We start from the raw sequence: 21,499 nt of genomic DNA, 5'->3' as shown, positions 1-21,499 counted from the left end.
ATATACAACATGTAATCATGCTTGTTCAACATCATCCATTGCCACGATGTATTGCTTTCAGCTGGAGAGTGTTACACATGGTACAGTGACGAGGCAGGTGACGCAGCGCCTTTGTTCGATGGAATATTTCCCCAAGGATACACCGCTTTGTAGTTCACTATATAAAGAGCGAGCTCTCACTTCGCCTCAACCTCTCGCACATAGGCACTTCATCCAGTTGTATCTAAACCAACAGCGCCAAAGATGTGTTTCAATCATCTCATATGTGCTTGGAATGTGCTTGGTCTATCTGTGTCGCTCACCATTCTCTCATTCTCTACCATCGGTGCCGGCTTCGAAAATGCTTCAGAGTCGGCATCAAACGATACAAGAACACCTGACGACGTGATCCTTGCCCGTATTGAGAAGTCTACCATCGGATGGATGGTTTTCGCAGCCAGTCAGTTCTTTCGTAACACACCCTTTTCTACCTAAATGTTTATTCTGTTTCTAGTCTTGTTCTTGATTGCTGTTGGAGCTATGTTTTACATTGGTCGTCGCCGATGTCGAGGATCTCGCAGAGCCATCAAGAGTACGTCAAAATTCTGATTTCTCTGAAGAGACATACTGATGCAAGATGTAGAAGCGAGCGAACGTGGCGGGCAATGGCCACGCGACCTCCTATCTTCCTCCGGAATCGTGAGCCGACTCGACACTCTTGCGGATGGCGGTCCAGCGCCCGTCGTCGTTCGCGCACCTGCGCCGGCCGAGGAGAACACAGTCGAAGATATTAGGTTGAAAGATATCAGGCAGGGTGGAAGGGAGAGAGCTACCGTTCCCCAGATTGTTAACGGGAGTGACGGGTAGTGGAAAGGATCCGGGACGGGGCGTCAGTGGCCCTCTGCGTAATGCACTCACCACTTCCTGTTCGGGTCTGGATCGTACTGACCACCCTTCGCTTATGCACACAGTCATTTTGCGTTTTGACGCTGCTCAGGACCTATACCCCCAATCGGCTCATATGCCTCGCATGACCTCGGCTTCAGGACCTTGGTCCCACAAGTTCAGTACCTCGCCGTCTTCCGTGTTACTGCTGTTGTTTCTCCCCAAGCGTTCTAGGTTCTGTTCATCGCCAAGAGAAGTCAAGAGCCTTTAGGGTTCACGCCCGTCCGGCGACTATCCATATCTGTTCAACATTTTTTTGTTTTCGTACTTATGCATCAGTGACTCCGTCTTCGCAATAGCATTTACTTCTCTCCATTCACTGTCATGCGCCCACCGTTCCAGAGGAGTTCTTTCGAAACATCTCCTTTCGTTTGACACACCGTCCTGCCGTCTCATCATGATTCTTTCCGCGCCTTTTACAAGGAACCACCTGAATGGTATCTCACTGATCGCCGTAGGTATTCTTGGGAACCCGATTTTCTTTGAGCTCCTTTGGACATCCCCAGCTGGGTACGCCACAAGCGCTTGCTTGATCAATCTACGGGTTCTTCGGACGTCTCGAGACATAGGGCTAAATTTTCTGTGGAAGAAGCAAGTTACGCTCTGTTATCAGACCGGCGTGCACCGAATTGGTTAGTGTTACATTCCATCAACCTGGTACTTTGACGTCTCTTATGGCAGACGCTTATTTTCAGTGCCGCATCGACAACGGTGCGCCTTTCGAGTTGAGGGGTTGTTGAGGGTCGGGCGACCGTAGCGCGCCTGTCGTCATAATCTTCCATCCGCAAATAGCCCGTCAGCTAATCGTAAAGCGCTCACTGTCCTTTCCTCGAACTCTTCCTGCTCTAGGCCCTCTCCGTTCTTCTTTCCTGTTGCACAGGCTTTTTCTTCCTCCGAAACTTCGATCAGGTCGCTCTGAAGGAGGTGGGTGGCGCGGACGAGGAATCGGGACGACCAGGAGATGGACGACTTCATATTGCCACCAGGATGGAGGGGTTGTCGGGTGCCTGCAACATAATATCTTCCGTCCCTCGGAGTCCTCTGGTTCAAATATAGGACGCTACCACATCCTCCGACTTTCACATAGTGCCCAGCAAAGGAGATAGAAACACTAGATGTGAGCATGTCTTACGAGCCCGTGAATTCACTGCGCCAACTTGTCATCCTAGGATGAGTGCATCGCATCCAATAATCATCCCACACTGCAGTCTTTAAAGGCTCTGAGCCCAGTGGCTGCGTCTCCCCACGTCCTCTGTACGCCCCCACCAACTCTACCCTTCTCCATGCTTGCCGCTCTTCTTCTCTTTCTCCTTTCTCTTGTCATCGTCGCCAACCTTTCTCCAAGTCCGGTCTACGACAGCTCCATAGGGGGCGCTCGTGACTTCGATACCGAGCCTGATGAAGGAGGTGACGAATCACAGGGGCTGGACTTGTTCGATGCCGTCAAGGTCGCGGTCGCTGTCGGTGTGTCCGCTTGATTTTATGGATATATTTATGCCGGCGCTTACTATGCACCAAATTTAGTATGCGTCGTCATTATATTCGTGACTGGGTTCCTTCTGTGGAAGTGTGGGTGGAGAAGTATGGCGAGGGCAGTGTGTGGCCTTTCATCTGGTATGTCGGATGCCTCTTCACTCGAGGACCAGGCCCTTACAAAAGTCTACTCCACAGGGCTGTTCCGTTATTTGACAGGTTCGTAGCTACATGGTTGCGTCATTCTCTTTTATTGATCCATCAATGTTTACAGGAATGTTGAGGCTTGTGCTGGCCGCCCGTCGAGAATATCGCTCCAACATTGTTGGTGCGCTCGACTGTCTGTGTGATTACCTCGACGCTATGGAACCCGTTGGAGTCGTCGTACAATCCTCGAGCATCACACAATCCGTTGAGCAAGCACTGCCCTTTGACATCTCGTTCGGAGGGCCTGGGCACAATGCTGGAGAAGTTGTTGAGCTACGGTGGATGGGAAGAAGCACTATGTTGATGACCGGGCGTGATATAAATGATCGAGGTGAAGGATCGTCCACAGGCTCACACACCCTTCATTGAGGTCGCAAGTATCATCGAACTGTTCTTGTATCGTACGTTCCGTGCTTCCTCCATCATAGCAGCATTCATTCTGACGCTACTTTTTTCAAAAGTCATAGGTTTCATGTGCGAGGCTCCACCGCAACTGATGGCGTCAAATTCACACCATTAATCCAGCTTCCTGTGTTTGGACATGGCTTCCTGAGTCGGCTTTTACATTGTATCCTTGTATCCCAGCGTATGCGCGTATCTTGTATCCTTTAGTATCGTTCGAGTCCTGTTTTTTTGATTGCTTTATACCCGAGTTATTTTTTGCTATTGTTTCGCGTTGCACGTATTAAAATCTCAAGCACCGTCTACAATCTTTGATTCTACATACTTCTGTATTATTCTAGGCGAGTCAATATTGTGGCGTGACGACGTTCGAATGTGGCGCGCCCTTCCGCTGGCGATCCGCGCACTCAATTTTTCACGCGGAGTTTGACGCGTCGCGCTTTGACAATATTGTCGATTCCGCGGAAGCTTTTTGTTGCCTACTCTCATCCTCTCATTGACTTACGAACGCGATGAAAATCCTTTGCTCATTTACTTGCTTATCTGCATGAAGCGACACATGCCGGCCGTATCATTTTACGCTCCCGGGACAAACCCTAATCCAACAAAGGAGGCTTGGTACTATACGTATAACCCGGACCACCTTCCTAGTGCTTCAAGTTCGCACGATACCTTTATGCTTACTATGTGGTACATCTTTTCTGTGATACCAGGCGATGTACGCACGCCGTCTGGCTGTGTAATCATCGTAAGACCTTTGGTACAAGCACTGCAGCGAGAGACTTGCCAGCGGACTTCGAGTCCTGAGTATACTGGAGGATGATTTGACACGTTTCTGCAATGCTTCTGCTGCAGTAGACAGCAGAGAACGGTAACCGATGAATAGCGTGGTGGTCTGCTTGAGATAGGTTCTGCACAGAAATGGCCACATCGATATCCCTCCATGAGGCTGATACAGCTTCATGTGGCTCTTGGGCCGTATAGACCACGTTTGGGCAATCTCGTAAAATACTCCCAGGCTGTCCGCGTCATCGCCATGATTCACTTTTACATATGTAGCGTCAATCGCATCCTTTGTTCTCTCCTCTACCATCAACACTCTCTGCCACTCTGCCACTCTTTCCATTCCACACAATCGCCTCAGCATTTTTGAGAATTTTTTGAAGGACGCAGGACCCGCGGAGCTGGAGTAATGGTGTCGGGTTTCAAGGCCTCGTGGATCTGTACCAGGATCCATCGAAGGATCTGTATTGGGCTCTGAAGCGAGTCGACCAGAGCCTGTGTACGTCTGTTATCTCTATCGACATCTATTCCGATGTTCATCTGGGCTCACATTAGCTCCTTCAGTTTGTGATTGTAGTATACGCCGCGACAGAGAGAACATGGAGGGGTCGTCAAGTGTATTCTAGGAGCGCATGCACAATCGTAATCTTTGGCTGAGGGAGTCATATGTGGTTCCGGGGCCGGGACTCAGGCTTAACGTCGGTGAGACTTGAGCACCGCCATCCGTGTCTCTAATACGCCTCACGTTCCATTAATTCCTATTCTTGCTTATAAGCCCCATCTAGCACTCACAGCCCAACCCCCTCTTCCTCTTCTTCGTTCGCCGCTCAACCATGACCTCCCTTCACGACTTTCTCGTCCTCCTGCTCACCTGCGCCGCCACCGCCGTCGTGGGCTCACCCTTCCCAGCCAATTCGACTTCTACTGCCGCCTCGGAGGGGGTCGAGCCCGCTCCGTCCCACAGTTTAAGCCCCCTTGTGGGCCTCATCGTCGGACCCGTAGTCTGTGGGTTGTCTAGCGTTGCATAGTATCTCATCGAACACTCACGTCCGCTCGAATCACTTTTAGTGGGCGGGATGTTATTAACTGTTGCTGCGTTCGGGGTACGTGCTCACGGGTGGCGGGCGATGGTCGAACCAACATTGGTTCAAGCGAAGAGTGAGTCCTCGACACCGGTGTCACCCACAATCCATCGCCATAGTTGGCATGGTCGTGTTTATCTCCCTGGACGCCACACTCAACGTGGTCTTCCTCAGAATTCACTGTCTTCCTCATCGGTATCGGGCCCGGGACCGTCGACCACGTCCACTCCAGAGCCGTTGCTGCTTTGGATGCCGTCTGCGACCGTGCTGTGGCAATGCCCTCACCGTTGATCGCGACTCCTGTTCCCCATTCCGTCCGACCTATCCCGTTGTCCTTCACCACCACTCCCAACATCGAAGTCGTCTCTGCCAAAGACGACAAGTCCATCGAGCTGGATGTCACCGACATGGGCAAGACCATCTCCACGGACGGGACAGAGTCAGAGTACAGTGATGACAGAGGCGAAGGGTCATCGACCAGTTCGCATAACCACTGAGCAGCCTCCGTCGCCCTACTTTGTATCAGTCGTCGGTGCGTACGACGTTTATCTGTCCCATGTATATACTGACCCACTGGTCCATGTAGGTCTTACGGCATTATCGTTCACTTTTTTTTTGCATTGCTCTGTCTTCATCTTTCTATTGCCCTGTCTGCATCTTTCCATATCATCATATAACACTCCATCGCATTCCGTATCGCCATATCTCATGCATCGTATGGACTCTGCAAGTTTTACTGCCACTTTGTGTGTACACGTAGAGCCCTGCCAGTAGCCATCATTTTCTTTCTTCTTCACATTATTCTTCGTTATACTCTTCGCGCTGGATGGACGCTTCTCTCTATCATGACCCATCTCCCTATCATCTCTCATCTCATCTCACCACGAACGATCGCTCTGCGTACTGCTTTGCCATTCTTCTTTTCGCACTTTTCACAGCATCATTGTGTGCAGGCATCCTCGTGTTTCCTCTTCTCGCAATGTTCTGTTTCAGCAACGCCAGCAGCTGCGCGACCTCACAATGCGCTAATGTATCGCGGGATACAGTCGCTCATGGTACACTTCTATTCATGGTCCATACAGACACACGACTGCGAACACCAGCGCTGGTTCCGACTGACGCGGAGATAAGTCCCGGAGGAGCTCTGACCCCTTTTCGCCAGCTGTGCCACTGATATCCTAGGGCGGAGAGTCCAGACTGTAGAACAGCTGCAAGAAACAAACGTGACGCAATACTGAACCTTGTACAGGGCGCCTCGGGAAACTCATAGGGGTAAGTGGTGTGGGAGCGTTGAGATGAAGAATGCGGTCCGGAATGAGTGGCTCATTGGGTGGCGAGCGGGATCGCAAGGCGGTGTGCGCACTGTTGTCTGTGTACGGTCAACCAACCACAGAACGAGGCTGACACACACTGATACCGACGCCGATGGACTGTCGCGTGAAATGTACAGTCGGAGAATGTAGGAGCGACACTACGGAGGACCGCTTCCACTGGAAGTGTTTCCAAGTAGAACGCCTTGTGCGTCGAGCGCATGCTCCTTCAGCACCACAACTGGCGATTTGTAAAGTCGAGGCTATGAACAGCAACCTAATACGCCTACACACGTAAATACACCTCCATTATTCGCCACGCACGAACCTCGTGGATGCTACGGGCCAGCGGCCGAGAATGCGTCACGACCATGGCTGTGGACCTCGTGGAGTAGATCGTACATAGCCAACGGTCACCAAAAATTATTCCGTCGACTCGGGGACTCAGTTCGACTCAACTTCGAAAGAGAATGGAACCTGTCTCCTCGGTGCCTGCGATCTCTCCGACGTCGACCCCATGGGGCGAGTAAAGGGGATGATATGGAAATGTTTCACGTCGTTATATGGCGTCTAGTACGTAGACAACGCTACAGCCTTCAATGTTCAAGCAGTCATGTAATTCTGGAATACAGTTGGGCGCTCCCAACAGTCGGCGCAGCATCTGTACTGTGAAGGAGAACTCACAATCGGATGGGTCCTTGAGGGCGCGATGAGCCTTAGGACCGAAAATCGAGGCGGAATGATCACAGAGCCATCCTAGAACGTCGGTATCCCAATGCATAGTGCCTCGCGGCCTTGGAGATGAAGTACGAGTTATTGTTGACACTCTCACGAAAGAGTTTCCAAGCGGAAGCAAAATTAGAGAGGAAGAAAGAAACCAAAGAGAAATTCGCTGACATGACGTGGCAATTTCAACCGCCGCGGCACTCCTCTCGGTTGTGGCCCGGCCGGGCCCCGGGATCGGGGTAGCGGAGGCTTCCGATGGCTGCGAAAATGTCGAGCACAATGAGCTCGACTTGAGCTCGACGTCGACGATGCGAGTCCGATGAACCAGAATTCTCGAGGTGAAGTTGATATCTTCGACTTTCTATCTCCTGCTAATGCTACCGTTGGCCTTCCGTCAAAAGTCACCCATAGTGGTCCCAGGAGTTGATCAAACCCGAAGATAATTTGCCCGTGACTACCGCGAAATGACCTGTGAGTGCTGCATTTGTTACGATTCTATGATGGAGATCGTAGTATGAGCTGGATAGAGCGTTCTAGCAGGAAGACATCTTGCAACCCTGATGGGAAGGAGAGACAGGTAAGTATCGCTGCCCAGACCTCGACGAGCAGGAAATGCAAGGGCTGCACAGTAGTACTCTGGTCTGAGCGGGCTCACCTCGCAGAAAACGTCTTCTTCTCGACATTTGCTGAGCGTATAAATAGGTCTATAACTGGCCACTGACCCAAAAACAGTCTGATTATTGCGGCTACATGACGTCTGTGGCAAAACGGTTATACAAAGTTGACCGGCGTGTGAGGCCGCTGAGGCGGGCCTGAGCTCTGTGCACTTCCTCCGCTACTGTCGTGTCGGATCGCCATATGTGGCGCCAGCCACCTACCAGCCACTATAGTCTGTGTGATGTGTGCGACGAAGACAGCTCGCTGAATGCTCTCCCGTATGATGCTGAGCGTCGTGTAGTACGCGCACAAGCCCATGACCCGGGAGTCCGCGGGTTAGGCCTTGTTGGTGAACTTCCATGCTAGAAGACGCGTTGAAGCGGGAGCGGTTTTTTGTGGATTGCGGGAATACCGTAACGGTCAGCCACCATCTATCTCTGTCTGAATTGAGAAGCTTGGAGCTAGAGGCGCAGGACGGAACTCTGTGCCCACCATGATCCATAGCATTCGCACCGACCGTATCATACGGCGATTTTAATGAACATTCTTTGATGTTGGATTGCTAGAGCTCCATCATGGGTGGGCCGACGCGCGTCACTGTGGGACGAGGGAGCTTACCATCTGCCCATGGTCGATGCGGCTCACAGGGACATACCGTAATTTCACGACGCAGTCTCTCGCTGTTCGATACTGCCCAACGTTGTAGATTCAGCTGTCTACCACGGTTGGCAGTAGCGTACAAGCGATGAGGATGCCGATATTGGTGACTGAGGTCCCGTGGGTCCAAGTAACGATGAGTGAAGGGCCTTACTGGGTGATGCAAGCTTTAATGGGTAGCTTTCGGCTACACTTCCAGTGCTTGCGCTTATGCGTCGAATCGAATAGGGTGAAGGCGTAGTTCGTCTCGGTTGTCGGTGTGTGAGACAGGGTGCCCCGCAGATATATGTGATGAAGGTTGTCCTCGGCTATGACGAGCAGCTGATGAATTCTTGTGGGATATCCGTGAATAATGTAGGGGTGACACTGCAAAACACGACGACGCTGTCAAGCTGGCCGTTGCCATTGTGCATGGATTTCTTGGGGATGATGGTCGTGGAAGGGATGATGGGTGTGGAAGGGATGAGAGCGGCCTGATGTTGGGCCTTCTGCTGTTTTCCACGCAGTGCCGCTGGCAGGCGCCCGTTACCCGCTCACTCCCTCGCTCGTTCTCTTTTATTCTTGCTTAAAGGCAGTCGCTTTTCTTAATCCCCCAATTCAACTCCGAAGATCGCCAGCGAAGTTGAAATACAATCATTTATAACTACTCTTATCGAGTCTGCTCATGTACACGGCCTATGGGAGCGCTATCGTGGGACCATCGTCCATCCTTCCGTGTCCCCCCTACTGCGGCAACGCACTTTACAGGATCCTCCTCCCCCACGTCTCGACCCTTCGCTCTATCTACGGCTCGTCCTAAGCATTGTATGAAAGTCAGCGGTGTAATCATTCTGGTCCAATAAACTAGAAGTTCATTTGGAATGTCGTGACTTGAAAAGGTGCGCCACGTAACTTTCATATCGCCCAAGGAGAACAATTAGCTCAGTTTTTTTCTTTCCTCGGCACCCTCTTTCAAAGCATGCCATGCTCAGAGGCGATACTTGTCGTCGGCTCGTGATACTGCTGCTTGACCGAGCATATATGACAGCCATACCTTGCGATCTAGTGCCAGTCTGTCCTACCTATGCGTCTCCTTTCCCCTCTCCGGCACGTCCTATACGTCTTCTTCCCAGTGCTCTTCACGATGAGCGTGGCCCTTGCCCTTCCTGTGGTCCACCCGGACCCCGCGACCCGCGACACAGACGGAAATCCATCTAGTGACCAGTCACACAGCTTGTCGCCAGTCGCCGCGGTCGCCATCGCTGTGGCAGTTTGTGAGTACCGTCCCTTCCATGGCTCTCGTGGTATCCAACTTGATACCGCGTTCCAATAGTCGGGCTGGGGGCGTTGGTAGCAGCCATGTGCCGGCTCTGGAGGGACGAGCCACTACCTCAACGTCAAGAGGTTGATGTCTCCTTATCAGCGCGCGGTCGAGTCGGTGAGTGAAACATTACCGGCCTTGATAAAGAGGCCTGACGAGAAGCCATCGTCGCAGAATCGCCACTTGATCCGCACGCTGAGGCTGCAGATCAGGCCTATCGTATTCCCGTCTTGTCAGCGACAGGATTGACTGCCGACCGAGAGACGCCTACGATGGCATCAGGCTCCCATAATACCTCGACCGATATATTTTCGTCGGACATATATTTTCACCGCGGAAAAGATCCAGAATCTGGTGCTATAGTCGATGGGAGGCGCGGCTTAGAAGACTCTCAAGGAGAGCGAGACATTACGGATCAGGTTTGATCTCACGTTGGGTGGGATTACGAAAGAAGACTGAGCTTGTTTGTGTATTTGGGGTTTGGGGGATGCGTCCTCATGCATTTTTTTCTCGTTTGAACCACTATGTCTCGCTAGCCGTACTGTATTGTATAGTGCTTGTAGCCGGATACTCTTCCTGGTGGACCCCGAAGGCTTCTCTACTTCGAAACGTTTCCCATTGTCCATCACCTTTCTCTGCTCTGTCGCACTTATGATTTCACACGCTCTGGTGTCTGCTTTCCCATGTTCTCGTTGTCTGCTTTCCCATGTTCTCGTTGTCTGCTTTCCCGTATACTTTGTATTCTACAATCACAGATGCCCGTTTCACTCCCTACAGCCTTCCCCTCGCCTCGCCTCGCCTCTTTGTCGGTTTTTTCCTTGCGCCGCTACCTTGCATCTGACATTGAACGTGGGACCATAGCCTCGTCTCTCACACGGCTCTTTTGTTAGCCCGGACTACGTGCCTGTTCTCAACATGCTATATATACCTGCGTCCTTGTGCGAAAGATCCTCGAGGTCCACATGCCACTCCGCTCCGTCGAGTTCGGAGCTCAAATCACGACGATCCCCAGGTTGTGAGTGTCCTAGCACGCACAGCCAAAAAGAACGTCTGGGGAGACGTTCCCCACCGTTTTCGTCGTGCTCAGGTTCTCACAGTGTAGCTGCGCCTAAGCGGTACCCGCCTCCACAGAAATCTTCGACCCTACAACAACGTTACTGTATGGATATTCAAGCGACATCAGAATGTGATGAGAGACGAGAGAGGCTGTATTATACACACCTCTTTTCATTTAGTGACAAGTATAGCAGCCTCTCCACCCTTGCATGCATAATCTTGTGCCAAACCACTATCACTTGGATCCCATGTGTCAGTGGCGCATTGATTCATGCGGGACGTTCTCCGAGTCACGTAAATTGCCTCCGCTCCGCTGGTATTGCCCTCGGAAGCAACAAAACGACAATGAAGTCCTGCGAAACACAAGACGGATACATGTTCAAGGGCTGTGTCGCACTCACCCGAGTGTCTGTGCGTGGACCATACAGTGTCGAACATCCCCATATGGGCAGCCTTCGACAGAGTGCTATTGACAAGTTAAAGTTCCTTGCACGCAAAACGCGATGCACGATACTGTGTCGTGCAAATTGTTACTTAGGTGGTTGCAGTCTCGTGTATCCTCTTTATTGGAGAATGGAGCTGCGAGAATGACCACAAGGCGGTCCTGAATTAAAACAAACATTTCTCGACGAGCCTGGGGACTGCCACCCGGGAGTGACCCCGCGCACCCAACGACGTCCAGGACGGGGCATTCAACGGTTAATATCAACGGACCTTGTGAATTCCGATGGTTTTCGGCCACAATAGAACGGGTATGTCAACACGGGTCCGATTGTGATGCTTTCACCGTCAGGTCGGCCTACAGCCTTTCCGAGTCGGGTTCAGAGAATTACTACGTTCCATGCTGAACCATGCGACGCCTCGTTGCCGACTTTAATGAACCACAAAGAGCGCTCGGAGAGAGTTCTTGTGGACTTTTCACGCTCATCATGCAAGCGAAATTAACAGAAAGAGTCACATCAGGCGTGAAGATGCACCGCACGAATCTTATGAACTTCGAATCAGAAGACCATTGTCACCGCATTCTTATAGGGAAGTTCTGATCCGTTGGGGATGATGACCTTTAAGCTTCACTTGCAGTGACTGAGCCTGACACCCCATTTTTTTTCGAGTCTTGCTTAGCACTCGGTAAGTCCCCATCCCAAAGGAAACGCTGGTCGATCGATGTGATGATACAGTGTTAGTTCACACAGTCCGGTACTACCCCGTACCCAGAGGTGCAAATCTTACAGAAGTGCAAATTTTGACTTTACTCTTCGAGTTCTCCCCCGTTCCCCCTGAAAATATTCCTCGACATGTAAATACAGCATACTATCGTCCCTGGGTACTTTGTTTGGCGAAAATCGAGCATGTCCCGTCAAAATGCTCGAAAATGTCGAAAGTATGCACTTTTGACTTGCGACGCGCGTCGGAAGGCTTCCGGCCCGCCAAAAGTGAAAATTTGCATTACTGGGTGCAAGCACTCGTCGACGCGCTCGACGTCGACGACAGCATAGCTTACTAGTAAAAAATCCCGATAAAATCGTCAAGCGTAGTTTAGAGTTTTTTCCACCTGCCTGTGTACTTAGATTGGCACTGGTGCATGTTAAAAGAGTACAGGAGCTCGAGCACCGCAGAATTTGCACATCTGGGTACGCTGTAGTAATCCCTAGGAACTTAACTTAACGCTCGTAGGTCAAAGGAGACATTGACTCCCTTCCATCTTTTACTCTTCTGAATTGAAGATGTGTGCCGGCCCAGGCAGATAGTAAAAGCCAGGCGGCAGGTGCACAGTAAAGGGATAGAAAACGGAGGAAAATATGGAGGCAATATGGAGGCGTACTAGTTTCTATGGTAGTCTGTACGTACACGACAAGATTGTACGGTGACGCTCGTACGATGTCCTCCGCGAGCTGGAAAGAAAAGAGCAGTGAGCCAGGATCAAATTCAGGCTCCGACGCTGGACGAGTCGTTACACGTGTATGCTCGGAGTTTGCCGAAGTCCCCCAAAATTTTAGCAACAATGATCGCGACCAATATGAACTAGGGAAGCTCCACATGCTGTGGCACTGACCTTGCTTGAGAGACCTCTTCTGACAATGGCATAAGTACCAATGCTCAATATTTATGTGCACTTTATTTGCAGTAGCAACTTTGTTAGCGATACTGCAGAGTATTCAGGGCCGGAAATTACTTCTGGATGGTCACGCAAGAGTCGCGCCACAGATGGTTCTTCTTGGCTCGCAAACTCGTATTCAACTCGTATTAGAGGCAGCCTTTAAATCTGCACAATACATCCACGTTCCGATGGCCACTGATGTCAGGTTTCTTGCTTCGCTGACCGCAGCAGCGCCTCGAAGCGTATGTAGGCCTCAGGAGAAGCATCGGCCTGATTCATTGTGGCGTCGATAGCCCTTCAGGCCTGAGCGCGTTGCGCAGATATCGAGCATACTTTCGCGAAACATGCTGGGCATGTACAAAAACTGTATAGCCAGGGCAAATAGAAATTGCTCCGTCCTGATGATGGTAATCAAGTGCGCGATTGCATTGAGTGAGGGGTGCCACAGAAATGTGAGAAAAGCTTACGCAAACTGTTTGGCTTTGTGTGCGAAAAAGTCGCTCAGCCACAATTACCGGGGTGGGAGAGACCTTGCAAGCAAGGTAACAGTCGTTGGCACAGCCTGGGCACGGCACTCTGACTTCGACGACATACTATGCTTCTCGGGTCCTTTGCATAACCTCATGCTGGCGTCATCTAGGTCTTTATTCGAAGCTGTTACCGCACAAGAGGCGTCGGACTGAGCGGGAACACAACAAAACTTGAACAAGCTCAATTCGGACTCCTCGCAGTCGACGTTTACCACTGGAAGAGTGCAGGAACTCCACTCCTAAGGCTACGGTATCTCTGGGCCTCTCTGGACCTTGCTCTAACAGGATATAATGTATAACAGATCACGGTGCTCTCACTGACCGAGTGGAGCTATCCTATGGTGCGCTCAACCAGAGGGAAGTCAGAGGCCGGAGAGCGGCTTTCGTATCCCAGTTTGTATTAATCGATAAGGAGAAGAGTCGTGAAGTGCATGCTAAGCTGTTGACATAAAACACATAGTTTTCAGTGTTTTTATGGTACCCTGGGGCTCCATGGTCCCTTTTGCGCCCATACTCTGTTGGCTAGCACAAGCCACGCCGGGTGTCGACAAGCCCGCAGTTTATGCTGAAACGCTTTCATTGGACACGCCTGTGTCTCTCCTGATCAAAATGGTTCAAAGCACAGGGCGTATGAAAATCACTTCTCCCCAGCGGCCTTGAACCGGGTCTCTCTTCGGACAAGAGGCTAATGTTCTGATCAACCTTGTGCACTGCGTCGAGCATGAGCTTTCATTCCAGCGTATCCTTTCGCAGTAAGCATGGCAGGCACTTACGAGGGCTGTGCTGGCCCTGATTTTCAAATCATGGCTTTCCTTAGAACGACCATAGCGTGATTGGTGGAGAGTAATTCCTCCAGTACTTGTTGCTTCGAGGTCCAATCAATACCCAAATAACGTAGTTTGCTCGAGCTTTGTTACCCGTCGAAGTTTTGCACCGGCGTGTGCGGGCGTTCACATCATGATGGTTCGGCCATAGACGCCGCTCTCTGTGTGAAGTGCGGGACGCCCATCCATTTTGATGAGTGGGCGAATGGGAGAGGGCTGGCTTGACAGGCTTCTATTCCATCGATTTCGCCTCAAGAAGGGAGGCGAGAGACCGGGGAGCCCCTTCGATACCCCCCAACCCCAACATTCTTCCCCTGGAAAAGCGAACCGTTCATTTCCACTTTCCCCTGATTTCTAGCTTTGTCTGTCTATTCGCCTTTCCACAAGGTTTATCTACATCTGGTCTTGATGGAAGGTAGTCCCATCACCCTCTGCCCTGCCCAGCTGGCCCGAAGTGCAAGGCAACGTCGGCGACCGCCAGCAGCGCAGAACACGGACCTCTTCCATCCTGTATTTACCGCAGCACATTCCCACCAGCGTAGGGCCTCGCCAATAGGGTTCGTGCGTGTTCAGAAGTTGAGTTGTCAGTGATGTTGGGTATGTGGGTGAGTTGTTGTACAGCCTCGCAAGCTCTCACCGTTCGCATTGCGCCGCACCGCATATTGAAGCTCTCTTGGCCGTCATCGAGAGGCATAAAATGGAGGCTGTCTGCATACAGGGACTTTTCCAACCCTTTCCGCTCCCACTTCCACTCACCGAAGATGACACTGGTCACCCTCGTCTTTTTACTTCTTGCCAGCCAACTTTTGCATCTAATGGTGCTCGCCTCGCCCACTCAACCCACTCCGCCTCTCCCATTGGCCTCCCAAGAGGATCCTTTGTCGCCCATTCCGTCGAGCTATTCGATGTCGTCCGACTCGCATGCGCCACGCAGCACCCGTAAGTCGTCATTGATTCAAATCCCTTCGCGGATCGCAACGCCTCCTTACACTGAATTTCCGACACCTTCGCCTGTCTTTCCAGCTGCCGGCCTACCTCCACCATCCGATTTTCATGCCTCATTCACACCCGCCAGACCGTCCTCACTGTCCTCGTCCATCATGGACACCGCCTCACCTCCAACATTACTTGCCTCTCCTGCCACGTTCAGCGCCACTTTAACCGCCTCTTCCGTCATAGTTCCCGCCTTTCATCCCACGGTCACCGCTTCGTCCGTTTCCCTCGCGTCCCCAGAACAGTCCCTCCCAGATGGGGAGGAGTCCCAGAACCTATCGCCTGTCACAGGTGTCGCGATCGGGATCGCTGTCGGTTTGTACTTTAGCTGCATTATGGTTGTCGTCTTGTCTAATTTCTGTACCTATCAGTGGGGTTGGTTGCTATGATCGTTGTAGCCTACAGTCTCTGGACGCGAGACCTTCGTGCCACCGCCGCGGACACGGCCAATTTGGTGATCAATATCCTGAGTACGTAGCATAGTTTAATTTTCACCCTCAATAGAGGTTCTAACTATCATTGCAGGAATCCTTCCGGATGCTCGTGCAGAGTTACACCAAAACTTTATGCAATGCTTCGGTTCATTCACGCCTACGTCTTCTTTCTCTCATAACGCCTCAGTCCCACAATCCCCACCGTTGGATACTCTGCTTGCGACCACTTCTCTTCCTGCACCTTACCCGCAACGCGAGATGACGCTGAACGTCGTCAATGGACAGAGTCGCTCTGTTGGAGACGGAGAAAGAGGAAGCATTCAAAATGGGCATGTTGTGGGTGGCCCGTCTGATTGACCATTTGTTCGAATAAAGGTGAGACAGCAGATCTATAGCTCCGTTAGGTTCACGAGAACTGATGATCGCACAGATTCCGAATGCCGCGCCTCGCTGTGCAGAAGGACCTGGTGTCCTTATTCGAACAGCCTTCCGTCTATTCTTTCTTTATTCCATTTTCATTCTCGATACCCAGATCCCCATTCGCCTGCGAAGGCAACTCATGCTTTATACCACTATTTGTATCATGTCTCCGTTCGGCATTCGTGTCTTGCTGATCTCGACATCCTTGCACTTCCCATTTCCACATTGAGACTTTCATCGCAGGACGATACATCTCAGACACTCGACGCACGCTATCTCGTGATAACTGTTACTGCTTCTCGCGGATCACAACGTCGGTTCTGGTTTTCTGCAGACGCAGAAAACAATTTAACGGCACTTTGCGTTCTGCGCGCTCGTTGGCATATTTGCGTCTCCTCTTCTACAGTGGCCACTCGGAATCCGTCCCTGCGAGCGCAGGAACGAAGATCTTCTGCTGTGTGATTCATTCTTTTCCACGCTCTCTAGGTCATTTCATGTGATAACCGTACATTTGGATTCCATCGTTCGGCGGAGAATCCTGTGTGATGCTGCGTCGTCTCGCCACTCTCCGGCCCTTGATCTACGGAACATCACCAAAGCAAAAGGGGACGAAAATGATAAGGTTCCCGCTCTTGCTACTGTTTTCATGAGACGAACACGCACAAAACACGTTGAAGCAGCATTGTAGGGCACTTTCCCCTTTTCTATCGTTGCGCCCATTGGGATCCTCGTGTCAGGGGTAGAGCAAGTGTGTGGATGATCCCGAGAAAGAGTTCTTCGGAAACTTTCCAGAGAATGATGCAGTTCTTCCGGCTCAAGGGTTATACCCAGTTGATCCCCAGGCTGCGAGCCCATGGACTGTAAAGTGGTCTACGAGGAAGAGAGACCAAAAAAAGTATCAGTATCATATCGGAGAATGGAGCGATGGCCCAGCGATAATCAAGGTTCGGTGCAGTCCCATGTTCGGCTTAAGCTTTGCTGCATCAATTAGGCACTCCTTATACCGTGACAGGGGCATTCACTGGCTAAACTGTGCGCATATTGTATGAGGAGTTTCCGCGGACCATAAATTGTTCTGAAGCAAAGCAGTGCATTGCGATATCGATGGGTTACTTATAGAGAAGACATGTTATCAAGAACTAGGATGCGATCTCGGTGTACATGGTGAATTTGGCTGAAGAGGCCCCCTTCAGGCACTCCGTACAGCAATGTCGAGAAGATCTGCTGAGTGACGAAGAACATATCGGCGCTAGGCTATATTAGAATTCTAAAACATACCCAGTTGATCGAAGCACGATAATTTGAGAGCGCCTGAGAGCTTCTTGTCGGATGAGGAAATGATGAATGCCGTCACGAAAGTTAAAGTTTAGCCTTTTTGGCTTTCAAGGCTGTCGTTTTGTATGACCATACAACCCGAGCATGGTAGTTGGTTGTACGTACCATAACTTTGCCCCCAATTGCGGAGACACCATCGACACTCGCGGAAACGATTCGACTCGCGAGATCATGACTTTAATTTTATTCGATATTGGGAAGGATAATACAGTCTGTGGGTCTAGGTAGCGGGCTCCATTCTGAACATAGGAGAAGAAAGAACGCACGTAGAACAACAACGACGGCGATGTTTCGAATCGATAGTTCCTGGACACCGTGCTAGCGATCGTCCGGCGGCAATAGCGGAAGAACGTAAGTTACCGCAACTCCGCAATTTTGTGCGAGGCTGTGCCGCTGGAAATACTCGCACCGCCTCTTCATTCCGAACCACATCCACGTCAGTCCGACCAAGTTTCCCTTCTTTCGTTTGCCTTTGTTTTGCTCTCTGCAAGATATAAAACTTGCTCATGAATATCGACAGTGGTGATGTGTTCGACATTCATCGACGACGCACCACCCTGGCCCGCCTCAGAGTCGCATTGGACACCGCTGCCCTTTCACCTCGAATGGGACCGTAGGAAACCAGTATCGGATTAGGTGAGTGCTCTCTCGAGCGCTTGTGCTCCTATCTTCTATCCTCCTGGCACCCTCAATGGTCACGAAGACCCGGCCTTTGGTTACTCTGGGTTACTCATGGTCCCTTGAGCTCGGCTGCCTTGCGTGTCTGGCAACCTCCATTGCAAATGTGGAAAAGCCATATTGAAGACATGTCTATGTTCTGTTTTGTGCTTTAACTTGATTTGCGCTGGGGATATGAGAGTTATACGTGAGAATTTCTAATGGCAATCGACGCTGTCCCGATGGGTCAATATTTCCAACCTTCAGCTAACCCCGATCCTCGAATGGCACCTTGAAGCGCCTAGAAACAGTTCCATTCTCACGGAAGAACTCTTAACCACTACGTTCAGCGCGACAGAACCGCCTCTGCACCTTTACGCAGTAGTGTGGCATAAGTGCCGTTGTGCCACCTAGTGAATTGACGGACCGTCTATCGACGACGCACCACCCTGGCCCGAGTCACGTTGGACGCCGCTGCCCTTTCACCTCGAATGCGACGATAGGAAACCAGTTCTCGATTAGGTGAATGCCTCCTCAAGCGCTCGTTGGAACCCCTGTCTTCCATCCTCCTGGCGCCCTCAATGGTCATGAAGACCCGGCCTTTCGCCACTCAGGCTAGTCGTGGTCCCTTGTGCTCAACACGGCTTTTCCACATTTGTAATGGGGTTTGGCAGGCACGCAACCGGGCTCATGTCTATGTTCGGTTTTGTGCTGCATTTGATTTGCACTAGGGACATGAGAGTTAGGTTTGATAAATTCTAATAACAATCGACGCTGTCCCGATGGGTCAGTACAACCGTATCTACGAACCCCGGCCCTCGAATGACACACTGACGCGCCTAGAAATAGCCCCATTAATCTACATGGACGATTGGCAAGTCTGTTCAGTGCAAGAGCATCGTTTGCACGTTTTTCGATGGTGTGGCCCAGATGCGGCGCCGCCTATCTTGAATTAACGCACTCTTGGGCTTATCCAAGAGTTACGTGCACACTATGTCTTGGATTCCTCGAATTTTTGTCCTATGCTCATTAACTGATGCGCGAATGTGAAGCCTGAATGTAAAAACGCGCTCAAACGCGACGGCTCTGTTGTGTGGCGGGACGTCGAGGCTACACGCGCATGTGGCGACAAATAGGGACCCATAGGCATCCACATGCACCCATTAGGGACATTTCTGCCGGAATCGGATCAAACAACACGTTGACCTCTGCGTTACGCGCCGGATCCATGCTTTCCCCCTCAACCTTGTCCGTATCCCTCTATCTTTCTGATTCAACTCTGCTGCATGATACCATGTTTTATCAGAATATCAATGCAAAGCGCTCCGGAGGCGATTTTTCGGGCCGCCTGCTCGGAGGAGTGCTTGGGTGCACACCTATAAAGGCGCCCCTCTCTTCCCTCTCATCCCTCATCTCTCATCCCCACTCGCCCTCTACCAATCCGCACTCTCAAGTATCGACCACAACTACAAACCACAACAAACATCGACATATATTTAATCTATCATCTGACACGCACTGTTCTCTTTTAATCTTATCAACATCCCGCCGCATTCGACACCGACTGCTACGACCTACCACGACCTACGATCATGACATTCCTCATCGTCCCCTTCGCCGTTCTGGCTCTCAATATCATCTCAACCCTCGCTCTACCCATCCAAGCCTCGCTTGAGATCGTCGTCATCGCACGCGGATGCCGTTGTGCTCGCGCGGTCCTCGAAGCTGATGCACCCAACTCGTTGACACCGCAGAAGATAACGAAGGGCACTATTGTCGGCGCTGTCCTCGCTGCACGTACGCACATATCATATCGTTTGTTGAGATATTGTCTGACATCCCTTCAGTGTTATTCATCTTCGTTATCCTTGCCATGACCATGCTGTGGAACCGAGGGTGGCGCGATAACATTTCTGTCGCCACCCAAAGGATTTCCTTGGTGGCCCAAGGTACGCTGTCTACAGCTACCACTATAGTAATAGGCTCACGTCAATTTATTTTGATAGGCATCAGGACCAGGTACAACAACGTTGTGGACAAGATGCGAGCCAGTCTAGCCAGACCTCCGTCCACGCGTCGTTCAACCACATCGTCTCCTGCCCATCATCCCTCGAGGTCATACATGTCGCGTAGCCGCTCTCCGATGGCACAATTTCTTCCAGGCACTCGCTCCGTCAGCGTTCAGAGCGATACTTTGTCGATTGCTGGACTGTTGTCCGGGCCAGGGCCTGCTGGAGAGATTGGGCGATCTGAGCGCGATAGCGTCGTTGAGGGCCCCGCGTCGTCGTCTGTTGGCGACTTGGGCTTGCAGGTCATCGTGACTGCATGAGGTGTGTATCCCGTTCTCTATGTTTTCGTCGTCACCAGTAGTAGGCCATGGCTAACGTTGTCTTCTTTAAGTTATAGGTGATTTTCCTAGGCTTCGTATATCAATTGCAGGACATGGACACTCGCTGACAAGCAATGGACACTCGAGCCTCTGCAGATTCTGTATCCCCTAGCTGTTTCTTCTTCTTCTTCTTCTTCTTCTTCTTCTTCTTCTTCTTCTCTTCTTGATTTTTTCTCGTCTACTTCATGGTGCAGTACGTATATGATCGCATGATACGCTTGTTTGACTTCCCGGTGCTTCGATGTGGTGATCATCCTGATTCATACATCCATCTTCCCATATATCTATCTAACCCGACTAATGATTGTATGTGTACTTCCGGTAACTCTTGCTATTGCCTATCACTTTGACATACCTACTATACTATCATATAGTGTAGTTGACTGATCATGTATAACATCATCAGTAAACGCTCGGCCGGAGGAACACCGGGCGTGTAGTGGGTCTGACTATTATATATATAGTAGTCCACAGTTTTTCTCAGTTAGACGTTAGGCTTTTAGCGTGGTGACGTCATCCAAAGTTGAACAGTACGGACTAGTTGGGATTGGAATGTTCAGACATGTGTCGACGACGAATTTGCAACCATTGAGAAATGATTGGGGCGATCGCTGGCACTGTGGTACAGAGCGAAGTAAGTCTTCTAAAACATGTAAGTACGCACACAAATTCCGGCAATGTTTCTCGGAGTAATAAATATGCATACGGAAGCGACTTTGCTAGTGAGTCATTTTCCAAAGTATCCGCAAGGGGCGAACCGAAACATAGACGAATTACGAGCACCATGATCCTAAAAGAGAAACAAAGACCTGAGCTCGGGTACTTTCGGAAACTACGCGTGCCGAAAAAGACCGGGGCGGAGCGTATAAATCGAACGCAAAACTCCGCGAAGGTTGCAAACGGCGGCGACCTCCTGAGGCTATGCAATCTGTACTTGGGTCTCCCAGCGATCTCTTCACGCGACCATTCTCTAACTCCGTGAGTCTGGCTATCTTCTCACAGAAAATTCACCCTCACAGACGAGTATCTGCATACTTTTGGATGATGACTCGACAAACAGTGCCTTGATTCGGACGCGTTCGACACTGTATCCCGACCCGCAGTCGGACGGGCAGTCCTTTCCTCCCGGTGAGAGCTTTCTCAGCGTCTTATGGTATGGACTGCGTCAATTTTGCTTATGATACCATATAGAGTGAAGTTACTTTGTGCCCTGGTAGCCGGCTTTACAATGACCGTCGTCGT

General features: G+C 50.9%; 5 protein-coding genes across 5 annotated transcripts; all 5 read left to right on the top strand.

The window, feature by feature from the left end:
• Positions 1-243: 243 nt before the first annotated feature.
• On the top strand, positions 244-846 carry STEHIDRAFT_131799 (uncharacterized protein; the record flags this gene model as incomplete). The annotated part of the gene is made up of 3 exons (XM_007304991.1): positions 244-439; positions 494-571; positions 623-846. The coding sequence occupies 3 exons, from the start codon at positions 244-246 to the stop codon at positions 844-846; spliced, it is 498 nt and encodes a 165-aa protein (XP_007305053.1).
• Positions 847-2,207: 1,361 nt separating this feature from the next.
• STEHIDRAFT_157700 (uncharacterized protein) lies at positions 2,208-3,124 on the top strand (the record flags this gene model as incomplete). The annotated part of the gene is made up of 5 exons (XM_007304990.1): positions 2,208-2,388; positions 2,449-2,616; positions 2,672-2,868; positions 2,942-3,005; positions 3,072-3,124. The coding sequence occupies 5 exons, from the start codon at positions 2,208-2,210 to the stop codon at positions 3,122-3,124; spliced, it is 663 nt and encodes a 220-aa protein (XP_007305052.1).
• Positions 3,125-4,622: 1,498 nt separating this feature from the next.
• Positions 4,623-5,368, top strand: STEHIDRAFT_111712 (uncharacterized protein; the record flags this gene model as incomplete). The annotated part of the gene is made up of 3 exons (XM_007304989.1): positions 4,623-4,794; positions 4,858-4,947; positions 5,046-5,368. The coding sequence occupies 3 exons, from the start codon at positions 4,623-4,625 to the stop codon at positions 5,366-5,368; spliced, it is 585 nt and encodes a 194-aa protein (XP_007305051.1).
• Positions 5,369-14,790: 9,422 nt separating this feature from the next.
• STEHIDRAFT_111710 (uncharacterized protein) lies at positions 14,791-15,813 on the top strand (the record flags this gene model as incomplete). Its single annotated transcript, XM_007304988.1, has 4 exons — positions 14,791-14,968; positions 15,053-15,337; positions 15,421-15,492; positions 15,548-15,813. 4 exons carry the CDS (start codon positions 14,791-14,793, stop codon positions 15,811-15,813), a joined length of 801 nt encoding a protein of 266 aa, XP_007305050.1.
• A 3,647-nt stretch (positions 15,814-19,460) lies between these two features.
• Positions 19,461-20,197, top strand: STEHIDRAFT_157696 (uncharacterized protein; the record flags this gene model as incomplete). Its single annotated transcript, XM_007304987.1, has 3 exons — positions 19,461-19,665; positions 19,716-19,817; positions 19,875-20,197. 3 exons carry the CDS (start codon positions 19,461-19,463, stop codon positions 20,195-20,197), a joined length of 630 nt encoding a protein of 209 aa, XP_007305049.1.
• Between the last annotated feature and the right edge of the window lie 1,302 nt (positions 20,198-21,499).

The sequence above is a fragment of the Stereum hirsutum genome, assembly GCF_000264905.1.
Source record: "Stereum hirsutum FP-91666 SS1 unplaced genomic scaffold STEHIscaffold_8, whole genome shotgun sequence".
NCBI classification, from domain to species: domain Eukaryota; kingdom Fungi; phylum Basidiomycota; class Agaricomycetes; order Russulales; family Stereaceae; genus Stereum; species Stereum hirsutum.
This window is presented reverse-complemented; position numbering and strand designations above follow the sequence as displayed.